This window comes from Tyto alba, unplaced genomic scaffold, assembly GCF_018691265.1.
Source record: "Tyto alba isolate M040663 unplaced genomic scaffold, T.alba_DEE_v4.0 Super-Scaffold_41, whole genome shotgun sequence".
In the NCBI taxonomy this organism is placed as follows: Eukaryota; Metazoa; Chordata; class Aves; order Strigiformes; family Tytonidae; genus Tyto; species Tyto alba.
Window position 1 is genome coordinate 9,570,650 of NW_024881317.1, and position 21,186 is coordinate 9,591,835.

Genomic DNA, 21,186 nt, shown 5'->3' on the forward strand with positions numbered 1-21,186 from the left:
TTTTTTGTACCAACATGCCTCTTCATATGGTGATACAGCTGCTATCAGATATCTGTACCAGTACATGCTCTAAAATGAAATGTGTTTTTGTCTACACAACGTTGTATCTTTTATTTGTGCTGGGGATGAAACTTTATATGTTTAAGCAGCACAGATTACCATTTTTGCAGCTTCTTCCTTGCTTCATTAGTACTGAAGTAAAATGACCATTAGTACTGGTGCTACTTAAGTCAGTGCTCAACTGCTTTATTATAAGGTGATTATGATAGAGGAGGGAGTATTTTAATTACTTGTTTAAAAATTGGATTCATCCTTTGAGGTGTCAGCTGAAATTTGTCAGTGCGTTAATCTTTGACAGTGAAGAGAGCAGCTTACACTGAATGTTCTGCTTTCTTCAAGAAGCATTTTCAAAGCTGGCATCAGTATGGTTCAAACTGCATCTGGTTTGGTACTGCAGCTGAAGCAGAATGCTGTTTGGGTGGTCTCTTCTGCTTCAGCATTAGCATTTGGGAAAGATTCTCCCCCTAGCAGTCACAAATTTTAGGAGTGTTTGCAGAACACGAGGCTGTACTTCAGCTGGGGTAGCAGATGTGAGGATCTGCTCACTTTCCCTACCCCAGCTTTAAGTATGAGGACAACTAGAATTCAAGAGACCTTTATCTTTGAGGAAGACAGATGAAGGGAAGGCTGGCTTCTGTGCAGGATTTTTCTTTGTTGTTGGGGTAGGGGGAAGAGATTATTCCTAAACCTTGTGTGTTTAATCCTGCTAAATGCTGCTCTCTCTGATCTTACTTATTAACATTTGAAGCCTATAAAGCTAGGGTATCAGTTATCTGAAACTAGTAGCATATAAACATTTTAATTAAAAGGAAAAAGAAGAGGGAAAATAAGATCAGTATTGTGATGCATGCTCTGTGGGAAAGGGGTATACACAAGTATTTTATTACTTGCTTTGCAGAGTATTGGAAGATGTGTTTTGTTTTGTTGTTTTTTTTTTGTTTGTTTTTTTTTTTGTTTTTTTTTTTTTTTCCCAGAGAACCTGATGTCCAAAAGACTTATATTGATTTAGTGTTTCTACAGCTTCAGCTCTATATATTTTATAACCAGGAATGTCTTTATATGACTTAAATGTGGGTTTTGGTTGGTACAGAGAATAATTTACTCTCTAAAGTTTTGTCGTAGTGAGGGGGGAATGGTGGGACCTGTAGCAGCAGCAATAAGCAGGCCTTATAGGTGCATGAAGTTGTCTGTGTATGACAAGAGTAACAGGAATGGGTAGACTTTAAGCACCAAATTTGTAGGAAAGGAATTAAGCCTGCAGAGCTGTGTGCTACCATGCTTCTAGTGGCAATAAATACTTTTGAGAAGAAAATTAACAGAGATAATATCAGTTTAAGCTTGGCAGTTTTTAGCTAATACAAAAAAGAGGCCGTTTATTCCATAATTTTCAATGAAGTAAACATTCTGGAGTTGTGTTGAGGTGGAGGTGTTTAAGGCTCTTGCCCTTCCTTCTTCTTAGTGCTTGTACAACTGGTTATACAACTATACTGTAAAGCAAAGCAGGGAACATACTTAAAATATTGTAAAGATTTTGGTTGTTTTTTTTTTCTGTAAGATCAATCAATTATGCATTCGGAGTAACAGGATGACCCTATGAATGTTGTGCAAGCACAGCTCAGGGGGAACAGGCAGAGCCCAGAGGTATTTCCAGCAGCTTTACAAGCTCCACATCTTGTTTTGTGACACCTCAAACCAAGTGGTACATACATGTAGCCATGTTGATTCCAAGGCCTTGTTGTCACTTCGGCTATGAAGTTGGTTCAAGCTTTGTTTTGAAGCTATGGATAGGATATGTGCTAGGGATATGTTTTACAGTAGGCTTGATGCTCAGCAAGGGCTAGCTGCCCCTAAAAAGGGTCATCCTATTTTTAGCCTTGTCACTACTTTTTCACTGTGTATCAGTTCTCTAGACTTGATCTTCTGTCAGATCAGCAAGTTCTCCAGTCCACCAGAATAAATATTCCTGTATTTTCCATCCGATGGCTGAACTGATCTGACTCGAAGGGGCAGGTGTGCACAGCAGGGGCCAGGGCTGCAGGAGCAGGCTCACTCCTCTCACAGGATTTCCAAGGGTGCAATTTCAGGGACAGCCCACCATCACTGGCTTATGGGGTGGTTGGGCTCGGTGGTACTATGGATCTTCCTGCATGAGGAATTACGGACAGTTTTAAACTAAAAATCAGCTGAAGATGAGCCAAGAACTGGGACGAGGGGAGGTCTTCCCTCCCCCCAAAACATCTGTTCAGTGATCTCTTGCTGTTCATGCTTGCTGAGATGGGAACAGTACAGCTGCTCTGCTTGTGGCTGTTAGACTCCTGCCCGAGCGGTGAGGAAGAAAAGTCCCTCAGGCACAGTGCTGTGTCATCTTGGCCTTTGCCCTTGTGCAGTAATGGATGTGTACGGGAGAGGCATGTCTCAAGTGCAGTGGCAGCAACCAGCAGCGCTTGGATCTCTGTTCTCTTATATTTTCGATGCCTGGTGTTGGCCAGTGGTTCTCCTAATGCTTTAAGCCTGTTCTGCTGCTGAAACAAGTGGTTCCACATGCATCTTCAGCTAGACCCTTTCTCATGCCCACACAGCACACGTGATAAACACAAGCTCAGAAACCTGTCCATGTCAAAACTAATTGGCAAAAGATGGACTGATTGGTTTTCTAAATTTGGTCACTTCCTTGATTCATTTTGGTGCATGTGAGCACTGAGAGGGAGGAATCAGCATGGGAGAGGTAGTGAGAAGCTGTGGTGCAAGAGCTTATACAGGTTTGGCATTTCATGGCTTTCAGGTTCAGATAGATCAGTTCAAGCATCTCAGCAGCTTACAGACTGCTAAAGGGTGTGTTGTCCCTCCTGGTCACATGTCATTCCATGCATCAATTCTAGAGTTTTCCCCCTGTGTTTTGTGCCTCTTTTTTTTTTTTTTGTCTGTATATGTGAACTGATTGAACTCACTGAACTGTCAGAAAACTTTCTATGGTGTGATGGCCCTTATTTTCCTGGTGGGTTTTTTGGTGGCTCAGGGAACTAAGTGGGTGGGTGAGGGTCCAGCTGAGCACTGGAGCTTGTGTGGTGGATTGTATGTGATTTCCCCCTTCTGAATGCTACAAGCGGTTGTATTGGTTCCACTTCTGTCTTATTCGACTTCATAACATTGCATGAGTTTGATCCTATCTCTTCTCCATTTTATTCCCCAAACATTAGCACTGATGAAGGATCTTCCACTTCCTGTGGCTTTTAATAAAACTCTTCAGAAGAATCCCTGGCACTTCCCCTTGGACATTTAAGTGTTTTGGAGCCTCATGCCAGTGGCTTGTGCCTTGGATGGTGGCAGGATCCACTGGTTAATGAACTTGGGAACTGGCTTAGCTGGAACTCAGTCCAGCTTTTCTTGTTTTTCTTCCGGACATCTTTGTGCACCTTTCACAATTTGTTTATTGAATTGGAACAGACATTTTTTTCTATGTCCATGTTAGAAATTGCTATGCTGTGATTGCATTAGCACCTGGTCCCTTCAGAAATGGTTGTATTTGGAGAATGGGAAAATTTTCGGTAACTGGTGCTGTTATTGAGTTCCTATGTGCTGCTTGAAGCTAACTATTGAACAGGAAGGCAATCATGGTGAATTTTGAAAGTTAGGGTGGTAGGGTTGTAATGTGCTGCTGTCTAAAATTAAAAGGATTAATAATTGTATTGTGACATTGAATCTCTATTAGCCCTTGAAATATTCTGTTCAAAGTGTTGGTTTTTTGTTTTTTTTTTAATTAGTCTTTCAATCTTAAACATTCTATGCCAAGAGTGACTTGCATAAGGTTTCATCTTTAAATTGGTTTGAGTTATCAAAGCACAGGAGACTCCTGAAATGGCTTCGCTGAATGTTGGGCCCAGCACAAGAATTGAATTCCCACATGTGCTACTTGCAGTTTCATTCTAAAGGGCTGTCTGGAGAAAGGCAGGAATGAAAGTGCTCTTTCAGCTACAAGTACAGTACTTCAGCAAAATCAAATTTAGCTGTTGTTTGAGGTCAATGGGGGCTTTGTATGTCGAAAGCAAATGCTTCTGTATTGGGGTGGGGGAGTACAGTCAAACAGCTGAAATAAGCTTAATTGCAGGTTGAAGCTGCATAAGATACTATCAGAGATTTTTTTTTTTTTGGTCTTCCTGCCTGTACATCTTCCTTGTCTTATCTTGAATACTTTCTCATCCTTAGAGTACCTTCTTTCTGTGAACAGAAGACTTGACTGTCATTTCTGTGTTGCTGCTAGCTTTGCAACTGACAGGTTTGCTTTTTGAGGTATCAATTTCATATGCTTTGGGGAAATAAAAACAAAATACAATGGATGTGGGTGTGAGAGGAGATGAGGATATTTGTCTAAAACCAAAGTAATGGGAAACTTATTTGTATTTGGCTTCAAGTACATCTTATGTAAAGGGGAATCTTTTTACCATGGTGTACTTATTACTGTGGTTTAATCTAGTTTTATAACTTGGCAATTGGTGAAGTATTCAAATATCTTGAAACGCCTTCCCCTCTGGATTACTTTGCTTTTGAAATATATACTGATGTTACTTGAAAGATTGATTTTTATTTTTTTTAAATCTAGTAATATTGCTTATCTTTTGTTTGACTTGCAAGAATTAATATTACCCATGCTTCAGCCTAATTTTGAACTAAGAAATATGAACGATAGACCTAAGTTGATCTTAAATTAAATAATCGATGCCTTGAGATACTTAGTTTCTTAATGAGAAGGTTTTTTTCTTTCAAAAATGATACAATAAAGAGCAAGAATATATTGAGGGGGCGTAAAAAATGGAAGATTAATTTTATCACACTGAGTAATAGATGTCAATAACTGCCTTACAAGTTAGACCCTTTGAGAACAGTTAGGAGGCTCAGAACACTGTGGAAAATGGTCATTTGTTGTCATTTTATTGTAGTAAGAAGTTTTACAGTTCTTTACAAGCCAAGAACAAAAAATATAAATTGTACAGTGTTTATGAAAACTAAGGATGTTATATGAATTGTCTTGATAGTTATATCTTATTTTTCATTTTTAGTATATTTTCACAGAAAATTGCTATATAGAAGGTATGTGTACCTAATCTAATAATTGTGACTAAAAGGGTGATTTTTCTTTCTGCATGTGAAAAATCATAATATGGGTTTTGTGGTAAGTAGTTGTGTTGTCCTTCACTAATGACATGGTGACTAAACAGTAACTTGTGAATTCATGTGACTATTGTTAATTATGATTATTATGTAGTAAATAAGGATATGTTACCATGCTTGTCTTTCATTTTATAGTTCCCTTCCACAGTATCAGGTGTTCAGGTTTCAAGAAGAGTTCATTATAGGTGTTCCCCTTCCCTGCCTCCCCTTAACTTACTGCTAGAAGTAATACTTCCAATATTTTCTAAAATGATTTTTCTTTGTGAGCTATGTATTGACCATAAAATAGCAGGGCTGTAAGGGTTTGTATGTATGGGTCATGCAAATCAATCCATATGGCTGTATTTGTATTACTGGGCAGACTTCGTAGACTTTTTAGGAAAGAGCATTGGGTTACCTGCAAGGTATCTTTTATAGAAGATCTTTTTGCTGAGTTATAGGAAAATCCAAATTTTCAAATGTCAGCTGTAAAAGAAGGGTTTTATCAGGCTTCTAAATACTGGGTTGTATGTATCAATTCCAGGTTTATAGAAGAAGGGAAAATGGCTCAAGAAACTAACCGTAGCCAAGTGCCTATGCTTTGTTCCACTGGTTGCGGATTTTATGGGAATCCTCGTACAAATGGCATGTGTTCGGTGTGCTACAAAGAACATCTTCAAAGGCAGAACAGTAATGGTAGAATTAGCCCTCCTGGTAAGTAATGTTAACATACATCTGTTTGAAAAATGCAAAATGACACAGTAGACAGCAACTTGCTTCTTGATTGTGTCCAAATACCAGAAGTGTGGGAGCATTAGTGCAAACCATTTTATTCAAGTATCTTACTTTATGGAATGAGCTTGGGTGAAATGCTCGTAATATAATTGTGCTGTGATTAATCTGATCAGAAGTAGACTCCTGCTAATACCTTTTATATTAATCTGTTTCCAATTTGAAGATACAAAAATGCAGAAAGTACTATATCAACATATTTTTCCTGAAATTACTGGCAGTAGAGATAATGTTCAGCTTGGGGAATGTTTGTGAAAAGCATTTAAAGTGAGGATATTTAATTTCTACAGCCTGATGCTGCAGGATTAATCTGTAGACACTTTTTTAAGAACAGTTTCTCTTAACTTCAGATAGATACTTCTGTTCTTTTTGGCCCAGTGCTGCATGTAATAGGGTCTTTCCTACAAAGCAGATTTCCCATTGAAAGAAATGCTGTCTTTCTGCATTCACTCGAGAAAAAGCTAGAGGGATCTTCTCCTTTAAGTTAATGGTAGTGCCCTTAGAAAGAGGAATCCTTTCTCTGCTCTGTTCACTCCAATATTTTCAACTTCAGCATGTCCTTCTGGGAGATGAACGGTTAGGGAGTGCTTCCCTGGAGCTTCTAAAATGACTCTTCTGGCTTGGCTGAATACTGACAGCAAGGAATCTCATGGCACACTCTTGAAGACTTCCCTTCTTGATTTAATATTAACTTGACTTCTAAAATCAAAGGAATAGCTTCCATTGAAATGTGGGGATCTAGGTTCTACAACTTCAAAATGGATCCTAAGTTGACATTAGGATGCTACAGTACTGTTTCTCACAGATGCATCTTGGGTTTTTAAACAAAAACCTAGCTTATGTCAGAATACTGTAGTTTATGCTGAGAAAGCTGTTTGTAGATGCTTTAATTAGCAGAAAATACTATTTTAAAGATCCAGCTTCAAAATTTTGTGCTGTGTAACTTCTGGGGGCCTGGGGCTGGAACGTGATCAAAATATGGCCAAACGTAATTACTTTTTATAAAATTATGTTTCATTATGATATAGGCTGAGATTCAATTACTTTCCTGGCTGGTGTCATGGGATTCGAAGAATAATTGCATTGTATAACTTTTGTAATCCCAGGAAGTAGTGTAACACATTTTACATTAGTGTCTTCCTTCCAGCAACTTCTGTCAGTAGTATAACTGAGTCCTTACCGGTTCAGTGCACAGAAGGCAGTGCCCAGGAAACTCAGTCAACTTTAGATTCTACATCGACTCCATCTATGCAGCCAAGGTAAGCTGTTTCTGTCTTCTTTTGTGTTTTTATGTAAAAATCTATATAAAGATGATTAAATTAAGTGTATTGATACTGCATAATTAAATGCTAGGACCTGGATTAGGAAAACGTGTAAGATTTAAATGCTAACTTTAAAGCATGGGATCTCACAGTAAATAGTAGCTGATCTGTTAGCTACGTCTTCCATTCAAATGCAAATTAATCTTTAGAATTTAGCCTCAAATAGGAGCTTTGCCAGCTTCATGCTGTTCTACAGAGATTTGTCTGGCTAGTCTTCTGACTCCACAACGTGCAGTTGGTTGTACATTTACAAAAGGAGAGCTCTTTCCATTTTAGATATTTGAGGATTTTGTAAAATGGCAGAAAGCTGTTTACCAGAACTCTCAAATGTATGATAATGTGTTAACTAGTTGCTTTGAGAAAAGTGGAGTGTACTAGAACAGGGGAAATATATCTGAATCTTAGTACAAGTTGTGCCACTGAAATGATTTCTTATTAAACAATTTCCAACTGGATTATTCAAGGAGACATAATGTCCTCTTGTAAATCACTCAGACTTACTAAGTGCTCTCCATTTGTAAAAGCTAAATATTTGCTTATATTTAGTGGCTGCATTTCAGTTTAGAATGACATAACTAACAGTGACTTAAGTGCTTTGGAAATTTGAGAGAAAAATGTTAGTGTGTTATACTGTGGAAGCTAACTTACAGTAATATTCATTCCAACTTTCCTTTAAAAATCAGAATGTAGTAAAACACAGGCCAAGGGTGAATTCATCAGTTATTGTTGGCTGATTTTGTTCAGGCTGTTTTCTGCTCCTTAGTTTTTTTTATAGGAGGTGTTATCTCATGCTTGGATCCTGCATATGAACTGAGAGCTAGGTGCCATACTTGATGCTACATTTGGTCTTTCCATTTTTGGATTTCTAATTGGGGTAGAAAATAGATATCTTACCCTCATACAACTCTTCCGGTATGTGTGTTTTCAAAAAAAAAAAAAGAATTCATCCAGGTCAGTGCACAGAGGTGAACCAATCCAATTACAGTGCCTTGGGTTTGTTGTCTCACACAACCTTTATGATACCATGAAATGGGGGGGGGGTGGTGGTGGAAAAAAAAGGTATTTCTGATCGCTAGCTCGATTACTGGTTACAGGAGAAGTGAGTGGATGGTTGCTCTTAGACTTGAACTTCAAAAAAATCAGTGTCACTCATTCTTTTTTTCCAGAATAAATACAGGGATTCAACTTCAGTCTCTGGTAATACCTCAGAGTTCTGATACTCTGAGGAAATGTCTAGTAAATTGACAAGTCCTTTCGTAGGTGACCAAACCTGCAGTTCAAGACCTACATGCAATTCTTGGCAATTAAAATTGCGATTTCAGTGCCCTGGTTGTGTCATGGATTACTGGTAGGGCTCTGCTGGTTCATGGGCTGCTGGATAATCCAGTTTCTTGGATATAGAGTGAATCCCTAAGTGGAAGGGGAGAAACAAATTGGGCAACTGGGGTAGTGCTGCCTTTTGCTTGGGACTTCAGCTCTGTCTTAGTCCATAGTAGATCTGTTAGATGAGCAGTTTGGCTATGAGTCACTGTTGGTATTGAATCTCTCTCCCATAACTGTCCAAGGTATTAATCTGTGAATTTTCAGCCATGCTGTGATTTTTAGCAATGTGGCTGACAGGGTTGCGAAGTTTGTCCAGCACCACTTTACACTGTGAAAATCTACAGGGTTCTGAGTACAGCTGCAGGCGCCTTATTTCTGGAAACATTGATGTGCTGCAATTTTCTTGTTTGTATCACTAGAACACCAAAAGTAGCTCCTCTACAATTATCTTGCTGACTTATGTTATAAAAATCCTTGCATATTGAATGCTGCATTGTTGCTTCTGTGTGGAGGGATGGCATGCCAAACTACCCCAAAATATTTTTTCCTTTTTTATAGTTGGTTTAGTGCATTTGATATGAATTCAAGTATGTTTAACTTTTTCATTAACTCAGGTTGTCTAATATTGTTGGGATTCTGTGGTGTTTTTAAACGGTTGCAGAAGCAGCTTCAGAGCAAAAAGTTTTGGCATGGTCTTTCATCAAGACTACTCTGATGTATTTCTTTCAGGAATGCTCTATAGAACATGGACATGCCTCATAAAAATGATAACTTTTTTTTTGCCCGCCAGCCCTGTGTCAAGTCAGTCACTTTTAACAGAATCTGTAGCATCATCCCAACCGGATAATACAGCTGTGGACAAAACAGTACCTGAGACAGAAGATTTGCAAGGTTGGTGCCTAGTTTTCAGAGACAGAACTTATGAATAATGTTTTTTAAACTTTGACTGTTCTTAATATGTTCCTGTTCAAGAGATGGCTTATACTCCAACCAAATATTCTGTGAAATCAGAAGGCAAAATAAACTTTCTTTTCTTAAAAGGCAAGTCTTAAACCGAAAACTTTTATGTTTAACTGGTGATTTCATAACAATGTGACATAACAAGTGTGTTAACTAGGGTTGGAAATGAACGTCATACATCAATCTACTGTTCTGTCTTTATGCCACAGATATTACATGTAAACAGAGTTTCGAGTATCTGTTACTTCTCAGGGTAGTCGTTTGCAACAATCACCACAATTTGAGTGTATTTTGTGATACAGGGTGTTATGACAGCAGTTACAAGAACAATGTTAGTATATTATATAAACATGAAACACCTATAAAAGAACCTTTCACCTATGAACTGTAGTGGTGTAATATTTTTATCCACTGAAATTCACTTTATCAAATATAAAATTAGCAAGCCACAAACTCTGGTTGCTTGAAGGAAAGTAGCTGAGTGAGTAATTTCAACTATATTGGCCTAAAATTCTCATTGCTGCAACAGTGTAAAGATTTTTTTTTTTATCTTTGACTTTTTTCTTCTTTATGTGCAGGCTTGTAGAGCTTAAAACCAAAAAGCTTTTAATAGTATTTCTTAGGAAAATGCAAAAATCCCAGATAGTATATAAAATTTGCTCAGACTTGTAATCTGTAGACATTATAAAAGGTATTTAAAGGTAAGTCAGTAAGTATTCTGTCTTTACTTCTGCTGACACAGCTAAGGCTTTAGTGGGTAGAGTTATGTTTTGGTAGAGTACTCTAAACATAGGAGTTCGTTTTCTCCACAGATACAACATGTAATTCCTCTTAAAGATGCTAAATATAAGTTTTTTTTTTCATTGTACCTCTGGTATCAAAGTTCTGCTTTTCAGATACTTTTCTAAACCTGAGCTCTCCCTTTCTATAGGGTGTAATAGAGGAGTCATTATTCAGCTACTGTGCTGAGTAAGACCACCTACTCGGTCACACAAACAGTAGCTGTAAAGCTCAGAGAAAAGGTTTTATTGCTAATGCCACTTTGTATTAGCCTTTGAGATGTCAATTATTAGAAACATGCTTACTCTTAAAAAGATGTATTCTATATGTATGTTCTAATACCTGCTATTTAGTTTTTCTGGAGCTGAGAGCTCTTGTTGCCTCAGCTTTGACAGTGCACAGAAGACATGCTCTTAATAGTGATCAGTGATGTCTGGCCTTACCCAGCTTGAGAGAAGAGCAAGTACTGAAAGGGCTTATGCTTCTTAAGTTCTATATATTTGCACAGCAGAGGTAGGTTTGCAAGCTAGATTTTTAGTCGATATGCATCTGAGTAATACAGATACGGCTCTACTTCCATCCCTGGTTCTGTAGTATGGGGAACCAGGGATGTGCTGTGTGCCGGCTCTAACCCAGCTCCTGTGCAGGTACATCCCTTCCTGGGAATGCTCAGAAGTAGCACACCTCAGGCACATGAATATTGCACCTCAGGTTTATGTGGATATGGATGTGGCATATATCAGAGAATATAAAGGCAACTTTTGTAAGCTGATCTTCCTTACCAGCCTGTGGGGTTTTTGTGGTTGGTTTTTGTTGTGTTGTTTTGTTTTTTTTTTTTTTTTTCTTCCTGTTAGTCTCATGATTCTTCATCTTCCAGCCAGTGCCTGAATTAGTCTCTCTGTTTACATATGTATCTTACTCACTTGGCTTAGCTTTGAGCTGAAACTCTAGGTTTGCAGCATCTACTGTCTTTTTGCTTTGGTGGAAGGGTGGGCGGGGGAAGAGCTTTATTATTTTAAAATAATCTTTGATGCTTGTCCTGTAAGGTGGCTTAGGCCTGCGAAAAGACTTTTCCCAGAAAGTTTTCAGAGGAGTGTCTCTGTTCTTACCCATTTGGATAAATCTGTGCTTCTTCTAATTGTCCACCTCTAAAGCTAATTCTCCCTATGAGAAGATACGTTTCTCAGAAGTTTTGATTTCAGGGGCATATTCGCATTTTACAGTCTGTATTTCAAAAAGTGTCAGGTGTTTAGGTACTCAGCTGTGTCTTGTGTCCTTTTCTTTGTACCATAGTGATTTCTAAACTAAGAACATCACCACCGTGTAATTGCAGTTCTAAATTGCAATCCGTATTTATAACTCACTGTGGCAGGGTCAGTCTTGTTTCCTGAAGAGTTGCTTCTGTGCTGTCCCTTAACTTAAAACCATAGCAAAAGTAGTGTTTCTAGTTTGAAAGTATTTTGCTTGGAAAGTGTAAGTTTGGAAAGCAAGCAGCTTATAATGGGTGCTAAGTGGATTTAATTGATTTGTTGTCACAATTGTGCATCCTAAAGTTTTAAGAATGTAATAAACATATGAATAGTTATTTAGTATTGTCTGGCTTTGTATCATTTAAAAAAGAAAAAAAATGTCACAGAAATGCAGTAGTTGGTCACAGGCTGAAGAGCTTATTTATAATGCTACTTCTGTTGACATAGGGGAGGAAAAAAAGAAATTATGTCTGCTTTGATCATTTGTTCAGTATTTATTCTGATAAAAATCTTGCCTAGTTGGAATGCCTGTTCTGGCGCAAATTGTTCTGTGCTACTTGTATAATAAGTCAGTCTGTTGTATTTAGTTGAGGTCCACTTAACTTGCTGTTTAACAAAATTTACTAGGCTACAAAACCAGTGAAAGACTGTGTGAATAGTTAAGCTTTTTTAGATTACTATTATTATTTTTTTTTAAAGCAGATAAATGGGACTTGAGCTGTGTGCACACCAACCTTGCAGTTTGCAGACAAGCTAAAACTACAAAGGGATAAAAATCCCAAAGAGCTGTTGGGATTTGTTTGTCTCCATTGGATTTATGCATTGCAAGAGAGATAGAGGGAAATTATCAAATATGTTAATAAATCTAGATTTTACATGTAGTGATTGTGTGATAATACTTGTAACTATGGAACACTGCAGAAAGCCGAGATGCTAGATATGGTCTAATAGACTATTATTTTACTTTAATGTTCTTAAATGTCATGAACATACCATTAAAGATGCCCTAAAATGAATCTCATTAGGGTACAATGCAGCTTTTTTAGCTGCTTTCTTCTATTCTGATCACCTCTCCAGCTCATTTTACATTCCCCCCATGGGCTGCTCTACCTTCTGTTCAACATTACGGCCCTGTTTGGATTAGCCAGTCAAGATTCCCTGTTTGTTAGCCAGGGGATTAACGAGGCTGCCTCCCAGCAAGCCTGCAAGTGGATAAAGAGGGGCTTCACTTCTCTAGGAGTCTAAAACCATCCAGGTTAGGATTCATGCTTTATATTTCAGGGAGCTTTTTTAAAGGTAAGTGAAACTTGTCATAGAAGGCGGGAGCACTCCACCACATAGTTTATGGAGCTCTTAAAACTCAAGAACATAGGGCTAAAAGTATAAACCATCTTAACAGGTGGGCTCTCAGCTGCTTTGAGGCTGAAAACTTCTGAGAGCCAAAATAGCTGCTCTGATTTTTGAACTCGTGGAGAGGTCCATATATTGGCATTGCAAAATGCAATCAGTTGTGTAATATGGTGTGGTTACTATTTTGAAAAAATTAAAATACAGACTAAGATTTGAATAACTATCTAAAAGGGACGTGGCTGCACTTCTGAATGTAGCTGCCTGGTTTTGCCCTCATCTAGGTTTTTAGTGAGGTAGAACAGTTAAACTTAGTCAGCAATGACTGCATTAAAAAACTTGTTATTGAAACAATTAAGTTGCTACAGAATTTTATGTAGAGAGAACCTGGACCCAGGGTGAATGCTGTTGAACTACTGGTATCAACTTCAGTGGACCTTACAAGGGCTAGCTCAGTAGACCTTAGTGGAAAGGAATTGATGGATACTTTTGATTTTTATGACAGAACCAGGGGCTCAGAGGTAGAGTATGGTTATGATGGAAGTGTAGAAGATAATGTAGGATATCTTGATTTACTGGATGAATGCTTTGGGGAGAGAGGAAACATTAATGAGAGAGATTTAAAACTAAATTCTGTAGATAAGTCTGCTCTTATTTAATTTACCTCTTCCTAATGCTGAAACAGTATATTTTAGGCTGATTATTACTTCAGCTTAGTGTTAAAATGTTAGAAAGTATTGATCTTCTTTTTAGTATTAACTTCACATTTCATTTCTCTGGAGAAGTGGGTATTCTTCTTCCTAGGTCTGGTTCATACTCTTCCTGTGGGAACGAGGAACCTTTTTTTTTTTGAGAAGTTCTGCCTAGTAATGCAGGGGTTACAAATGTAAAAGGTCCAGAGTAAGGAGAGAGGAGAGAGCAGATGAGGTGTTGCGAATCTTGCAGCAAATGCATGGAGTTCTTTGGTGGGCAGTGGGGATGCAAGGGCTGGTGTATGCTTTATCTTGCAGGTGCTGTTTTCACAGTCCATTGGAATACACTGAAGTTCAAGCAGGGTTGGCATAAGCAAAGCTTCTGCTTTTAAGGGGAAATCCAGGCTCTGCTTGTTTTAATCAGCTATGAACATGCTCTGTGAAACAGGGAACTTCTAGTGGTCAGCCCAACTCGTGAGCTCGAGAAAAATGAGTGTGTTCATGCTTTATTCCTTTCTGGTTAGTTGGCAGCTTGTACTGGTCCTGCAAGTGCTTCTGTTCTCCAGCTAAAGGCAGAGCTGGGACGAGGGGAAGGGAGGGAAAGGGAGGGAATCAGTTCAAGCAAAGCAAGCAGCAGCATCCTGGAATCCAGACAAAGTACAGCAGCTGGGAGTGGCTGCAACATTTCCTTCGAGCTCCAAACTGGGCAGTATTGCCTTTTACCTGGCTTTTTCCTATTGCGTTCATCACAGCTAGCTTGTAGATGGATCACTGAAGACTGACACTTTGTCATCTAAAGGTGGCCTAGAGGTTGGGATATCCGTGATTATCAGAGAAGATTTGAGTCAAATCTCTAGCTTCTATGCAAAAGAAAATTGAGATCTAAAATTTATGGTTACTACAGTACATATAAGGTGACTTGTGGCAGCAGTAGAAGAATCTTCCCACTCAGTTCTACAGTGAGCAGCAGCCCTTAAATATTTTTAAACCTTTATAGTGAGAGTCATACGCACAAAGAAAATGTAAGTATGTATGTATTATCCTTGTCATTCAGGGAACAGTGCCAGTTTTTCCTAAATTTGGCTAATAGTTACAGAGGCTTTTAGTAAAACTTATGTTGAGGTAACTGGATTTTGCTACAACAGGAAATGCAAACTTGAGAATGTTAGCTGCTAAATGCTAATTCATGGCATGAAGCTTTCTTAATGAATTAATAAACACTGCAGTGTCTGTTCTGTATAACACTGCAAGAGTTCATTTTTATAGTTCTTCTGATACTTACCTTGCATCTTTTAATCGTTACTGCTTTTTATTCTTATCTTGCAAACCTTTGGATATTATCTGTCCGTTCAGAAATGTGCCCTTTATTGTCACTGAACCTTTTTTTGCACACTGTCAATTCTTAAAAATTTCAGGGCAAGGAAAAGCTCTGCTTGTAACATAGGTAGTGGGTTTTTTAAAGGATTTAATAAGCCATGTATAACAGTCTATCTTTGTTAGCTTAACCTTTGGAATATACTGTCCACGCAGGCAAAGTCTTTACAGGTGGTCAGGTATTTTGCTACCTACTGATGTTGCTTGGTACAGATGACAATATTTTGATACGTTGCAAAAGTGTAAAGTGCTCTTTCAAAAAAACCAAAAAAACAAAAAACCAAAAACCAAACAAAAAACAATCAACCCAACAACAGCAATGGAGGAAAAAACCAAACCAAACAACCCAAAACCACTACCACCCACCATCCTCCCTCATCCCCCTTCCCCCCCCCTACCCCCACCCCCCCCCAAAAAAACAACCAACCAACCAACCAAAACCAAACCTAAACATCAGAATAGCAGCACAGGAGAAAACCCCACCAGAATTGTCATGCAGAATAGCAGTCGACTGGCGTAGAACTAGCACAGAACGGAATCTGACAGTTTCTTCCTAACAAAAGTCCAGCTGCAGAGAGGTGCCTGCAGCTTTTCCCCTGACAAATGGCTGAGGTTGCTGTTGTATTCCCTTCTTTACAGCATTGGTTCTAGCTCTGCTTCCATTGACACTCCTCCCGGCTGGAGCTTGCTTTCATTCTTTGCCTCTTTGCTGCAAATACCCGTAGCTTCTGTGTACCTTATTCACTGGAGACTTGTCCTGCTGTGATCTAGCAATGGCTGGTAGGCAGAGATTGGCTCTTAGCCCTTCTTGAAATGAAGTTGGGGTTTTTGGTTTCTATTTCTGTTTTGTAATGTAAGGAATGTGCAAATACTTGAGGAGAAGCATCCAATTTCTATTTTTACCTGGGCCAGGCAAATACTACCATCACTTGTATATTCTCCCACACAACCTGTAACCTGTCTCTTTCAGATGTGAGAGAATATTATAGTAGGTTAAGAGTTGTTTTAGTGAAAGTGTCTTTAAAATTAGGTGTTTACCTGCCTCCTTCTGGGTTTCAGGATAGTGTATTTCCTTCCTGTAAGTCTGTGTATCTTGAGCTAATGGTATGTCACCCCAGGTAGTGACTAGCCCCTGTGTAGGCTTTTTCCAGGTATGCAAGAACAGCAACATCACAGTGGTAGAGATTGTTCTGAAACACTGCATTTTGTGTGACCTCAGCGTTGCAGCCTTCAGCAAAAATAATGTTGATTCAGTGATTGAAAGGGAGCGTTTTACTCAACTGATCCTAATAAATACAGTGCTTCTTACAAGCAGAATTTAGGACCTGGACTAGTAACACTGGTGGGGAAACATTTAGGCGTTGGATTCTCTTCCCAAATCTGACAGCACTGGATCTTACTCTTAAGCCTCATTTTAAATTATTCTGTTTGTTTATGGTATTTTTGTATTGTGAACTCCAAGCATTCATTGAATTATCTCCCTAAATTATACTGAAGGTCTAGAAGGAGTCAGTTCCACTACCCTGAGTCCATTACACTTCAGACATGGCAGCTGCAGCAAAATGGCTAACCTCAGAACCTAAACTTACAATATGGGCTCTAGATTATCATATGACTTAAATAGAGGAAGGGGAAGAAATCAGACATTTGTTTCCATTGTTCTTATTAACTTTTTTTAATGTTAGCTTCAGTGTCAGAGAATGCAGAGCCTACACCTGAAGAACAAGACAAGTCGCTTGACAAACCAAAACAGAAAAAGAATCGTTGTTTCATGTGCCGGAAGAAGGTTGGACTTACTGGTAAGAAATACTGATTTCATTTTTCTTAGACATATTTAGGCTTTAGAACTTTGAAAGATTCTAAGGGGAAAATGGGGCATGGTTATCTCTGTTGATTTAAAATAAAACTTGGCCAAAGGTGCTTTCAGCTGGCTCTTACTAGATTTAGTCATTCATGTATCATTTTGGGTTTCAACTTCCTGTCTTTAAGTGAAGTTTGTAATTCAAAATACTTGCCCTTGGAAGTCTGCCTAGCTGAGGAATTGGATGATAGTTTGCTGCCATTTACTAGCTAGCTTTGCCATGATTCAGTGAAAGGGCCTAAGTAAACTGAAGTTCTGCAGGGTGCAGATCCATAAACATAGAAAAAGATCAGGAAGACGCTAGGAATGTGTTTTGTGCTAGTGTATCATGCAACTGGTCAAGTCAAATCTTACTGTAATCGCTTAAAAATGTATTATTTGTGATTCTTATGCTTTCTGCAGCAGAGGCTCTTTGGCTGATTGGCACTGGTGACTGAGATTTATTGCTAGTGAGTGAACACATTCAGGATTTAAAACAAACCAGTATAATTAAGAATGTTGAAATGTCTAAGCTAATATTTCTGTCCACAGGGTTTGAATGTCGGTGTGGAAACGTTTACTGTGGTATGCACCGTTATTCAGATGTACACAGTTGCTCTTACAATTACAAAGCTGATGCTGCTGAGAAAATCAGAAAAGAGAATCCTGTAGTTGTTGGGGAAAAGATCCAGAAGATCTGAACTGCTGCTTCTGCTGGAATACAAAAATCTTCTGACCATCTGCAGATTAAATTGACTTGAGCTTTTTTCCTTAGTCATCAGGAACGTAGAGCAGTGTATCTTGCCTAGACCTTTTAATCATGCATGTCATCAGATGAATAGATTTTTTTTGTTTTTGTTTGTTTTGAAAATGACTCTGAACATTTATTTTCATTGCAGTTTTCTGTGGCTGAAGACTTAAGTAAACTTTACAAGTATTATCCTTTAAGATCATTTTCATTTTAGTTGAGTGCAGAGGGCTTTTATAACAAACGTGGAGAAAATATTGGAGGGCTGTGCTTTTCCAGGATAAAACATGCATGCGTTAACTTTGCAGTTTATTTTCATGTTGTATATAGCTTTTCTCTGCAGCACAATTTCCTTTTTTTTGATAATGCCTTGTATGGCACAACTAGTTATCAGTAACTGAATGTATTTTAATCATTATGGCTGCTTCTTTTTTTTTTTTTTTTTCCATTAACGAGAGGTTATACATGTTCGCATATTAGCTTGTTTGCACCCTCTACCTATTTATGTATGAATCATTTGTAATGAGAGTGTGTGCTGAGATTCTGTGTGTTTTGGTTTGTTTTTTGGTTTTGTTTTTTTTTTTTTTAAATTGGGTTTTGTGTTTGTGTGTGTGGGGGGAAGGCTGTATGCACTTCATTGACTGCAGGTTTCATTGGGATTACATCCATCGGTCTGTCTGTACACAAATATGAAGAATGATCTGAAGTACCTGTGCTGTATTTATGTTTATCCACGTCTTAACTTTGATTAAATAAAATTTAAAAAAATCAGAGCCCCTGTGGCTGTCACTGGCATCTGTAATTTGGATTTCTCTTGTTTTATTGTTACGGGGACCTTCCATTGGTAGTTCCTTTACTTACAATGTATTTTTATTCACAGAGACTGTATATATCCCAGTGCCAGCTAACTTCTGATTTATTTTTTTAACTTTTTCACCTACAACTATCAGACTGACTACAGCTTCCAGAAACGTTCTTCTCATTCAGTGATACATTCTGCCCAGGGAGTTCTCTGTGCTTCCTGTGCAGTGTGTTGCTTGTGCAGGAGTTGGGGGTCATTTGTGATGAGGTACTTAAGTTGAGGGCAGACCTACAGGTCCCACAGATGTGGCCAGTGACTGGGCTGTCTCTAAGTGCATGGGATTCTGGTTCTAGGAGATACAGCTGTGGGGTCTGTGATCCACTGCCTGACAGACAGCACGGCACAGGCTTCCTTGAAGTTAGGTGAGAGAATGGTTCTTGAGACAGTTTCTCCAGTGATATGTCCTTACTTCTGAGGTTTGAAATCTATAGACTTCGATGTTGATCGCTGCCACAACCACCCTCCACATGTTCCTTAGCAGATCTACAGACTTGTAAGTGATCCCCATTTGGGGGTAGGGGGAATTGTTCTCTTGTTGTCTTGTGAGGGTGCTCAGTAAGTTTCTTTTACGACTGCCTGTCTTGTCAGATCAGAGTCTGTGCCTCAGCCATTCAGCTACCCTGGTCATCTACATAACTTAAAAGTCGAGTGTTTCATGTAGTGTCATGGTAACAGCCAGTGCTGCTTGTTGCCAAACTTAACAGTACACTAAAGTAGAACTAATTTTTCTCCAGATGGTACTGATCTGCAGTTGAAATTTCACTTGGTGACTTGTTGCTGCTTTGAAGCATTTGTGAAATAAATGAGATTGCATGGCTTTATTTAAAACGTTAAATTTTTAATCAAAGCTGGCTACATCCTTTAAAATTCAGAATGCTCTTTAAAAGCTATGGTTGGCAATTAGTAGATAAAGCACTACATTTAGCATATAAACACTACGCAACAGAAGGAGGTTTCTCTCAGATAGCTGTGGAAAGTAATCTGCAAGACCCAATAATAAATGAAATATCTTGTTCTTGTGAAAATGGCTTAACCACAATCTATGAAGTGCACATGGCTTTTATAGTAAAGGAGGGAGTATTTCACTCTTTCCAGCAAGTTTCGGTAATGGGCTGTCTTTTTATGGGTCAAAGATCCTGTATTTCCTCAGAGCATTTGCTAAACTTCCTCTTACACAGCACGGAGCATGGAAGAGCAGCAGTGTCTTCTCTTTCATGGGTGCTTCTCAGCTTGCTTTCCTCTTTGTTGCTATTTCCCTATTCCCTAATCTCTCTTCTCTTTTTGACTTTTACCCCTTCCCTATTTCTGGTGTCTGTCTTCCTAAAAGTATCCTTTTCTCTCCTCTCCAATCTGCCTTTCATCTGACAGTGATACTGCTGGGCCAGGCAGAGAGCAGACACTGTAGATTTCACAATGGGGGGAAAACCAATCATGTTTGTATTTTCTGGTGTCTGGGAGATTGAAAGAAGAAAAAGTACAAGAAAAGCGACTGCCTTTAGAATTCACTTACTCCCTTTACCACCACCCCTCATGAAGCAACAACTCCTCTGGCCCTCCATTGTACAGTAGGAAACAAACTGTGCTGAGGGGAAGCTTGCCTTGCAGTGCCCGGCAGTGCTGACAGGGAAGCAGATCAGCATCGGGCAATTTGCTTCCACACCTATCATTCTCAAAGCGATCTAATAAACCTCTTTTGGCCTGGCTTGCGCAGGTTTCTGAGAGTTAAGAGTATTGACGCTTAAGAATTGCATGTAATCTTTGTTTGCTTTGGCACTGGCTCTGTGTTATCATGGTGGTTGATCTGCTGCTCGATCTGGGTAACTAGTGACGCTTTATATTTTGTGTCATCAGCTTGAGGTTAGCATATGAACATTTTAATATCAGCACATTCACAGCACTACAACGCACTTGAGTAAATACATCTTTTCAAGATGTGCTGCACAAGCTTTCAAGATGTTTTTGGTTTGTTTTTTGGGATAAGCAGGTTCTACCTAAGTCCTGTAACCTTTGCGTGAAGCATCTTCACTGTGTTAAAAACATTTCTGACAGTAAGTAGGATGGAGATGTACCTTAGCTACAGGAATTTTACAGGCATTTTTACAAGAGGTTGTGCTAGGCATTGTATTAATTAAGACCCCTTTTCAAGCAGCACCACGTGAGTTTGCATCTCCATTAGTGAAGAGCTGTCACAGATGGGCTGTCATCGATGCTGTTGTGTCATCTTACACTGAATATCTGGCTGTACAGCTTGCTGCATTTCTTCTAATGACTCTTGTCTTCCAAAAAAAAAAAAAAAATTGAGCAGGAAACCAGTTCTTTGCCTTGGCAGCCACAAGTGTCCAACCATTTTTATTGAAAAGGGGTGGTCCATGCTATTTAGTTCTAATTTCAATGATCTTTCCTTGTTGGTTTCTACTTTTCCTGAATACAGGTGAGTTTCCTTCTGCAGGTGGGAGAAAGCTGGGACTGGGAGCAGAAAGACCAACTTCCCTGTTCTTTATGGTTGATTACAGATATATCTCTGTTTTTAAGCTGCTGGAACTGTCTGGAGAAAATGGAAGGACTCACTCAGGTGCAGCGTTACAAAACTAAAAAGCAAAGTGCAGTTTCAGGTGTGAGTTGTGCAACTTCCTGGGGTTGCTGAGCTCCCGGTGGAAGAGCCGCTCGGCGGTGTGGGCACGGTCATTTCAC

At 38.9% G+C, this 21,186-nt stretch overlaps 1 protein-coding gene across 9 annotated transcripts in view; it reads left to right on the forward strand.

The window, feature by feature from the left end:
• The window catches only part of ZFAND6 (zinc finger AN1-type containing 6), a 38,204-nt gene extending 19,798 nt beyond the window's left edge, over nucleotides 1–18,406 (forward strand). For 8 of the 9 annotated variants that reach the window (XM_042803940.1, XM_042803941.1, XM_042803939.1 and 5 more), the window contains 5 exons: nucleotides 5,750–5,919; nucleotides 7,145–7,256; nucleotides 9,433–9,533; nucleotides 16,731–16,844; nucleotides 17,438–18,406. In XM_042803940.1, coding sequence (XP_042659874.1) covers nucleotides 5,769–5,919; nucleotides 7,145–7,256; nucleotides 9,433–9,533; nucleotides 16,731–16,844; nucleotides 17,438–17,586 — 627 coding nt within the window. In that variant the 5' untranslated portion in view covers nucleotides 5,750–5,768 and the 3' untranslated portion in view covers nucleotides 17,587–18,406. Of the gene's footprint in view, nucleotides 1–4,263; nucleotides 4,348–5,749; nucleotides 5,920–7,144; nucleotides 7,257–9,432; nucleotides 9,534–16,730; nucleotides 16,845–17,437 lie in introns of all 9 variants that reach the window. The other variant, XM_032982999.2, reaches the window with a different exon arrangement.
• Nucleotides 18,407–21,186: the final 2,780 nt, after the last annotated feature.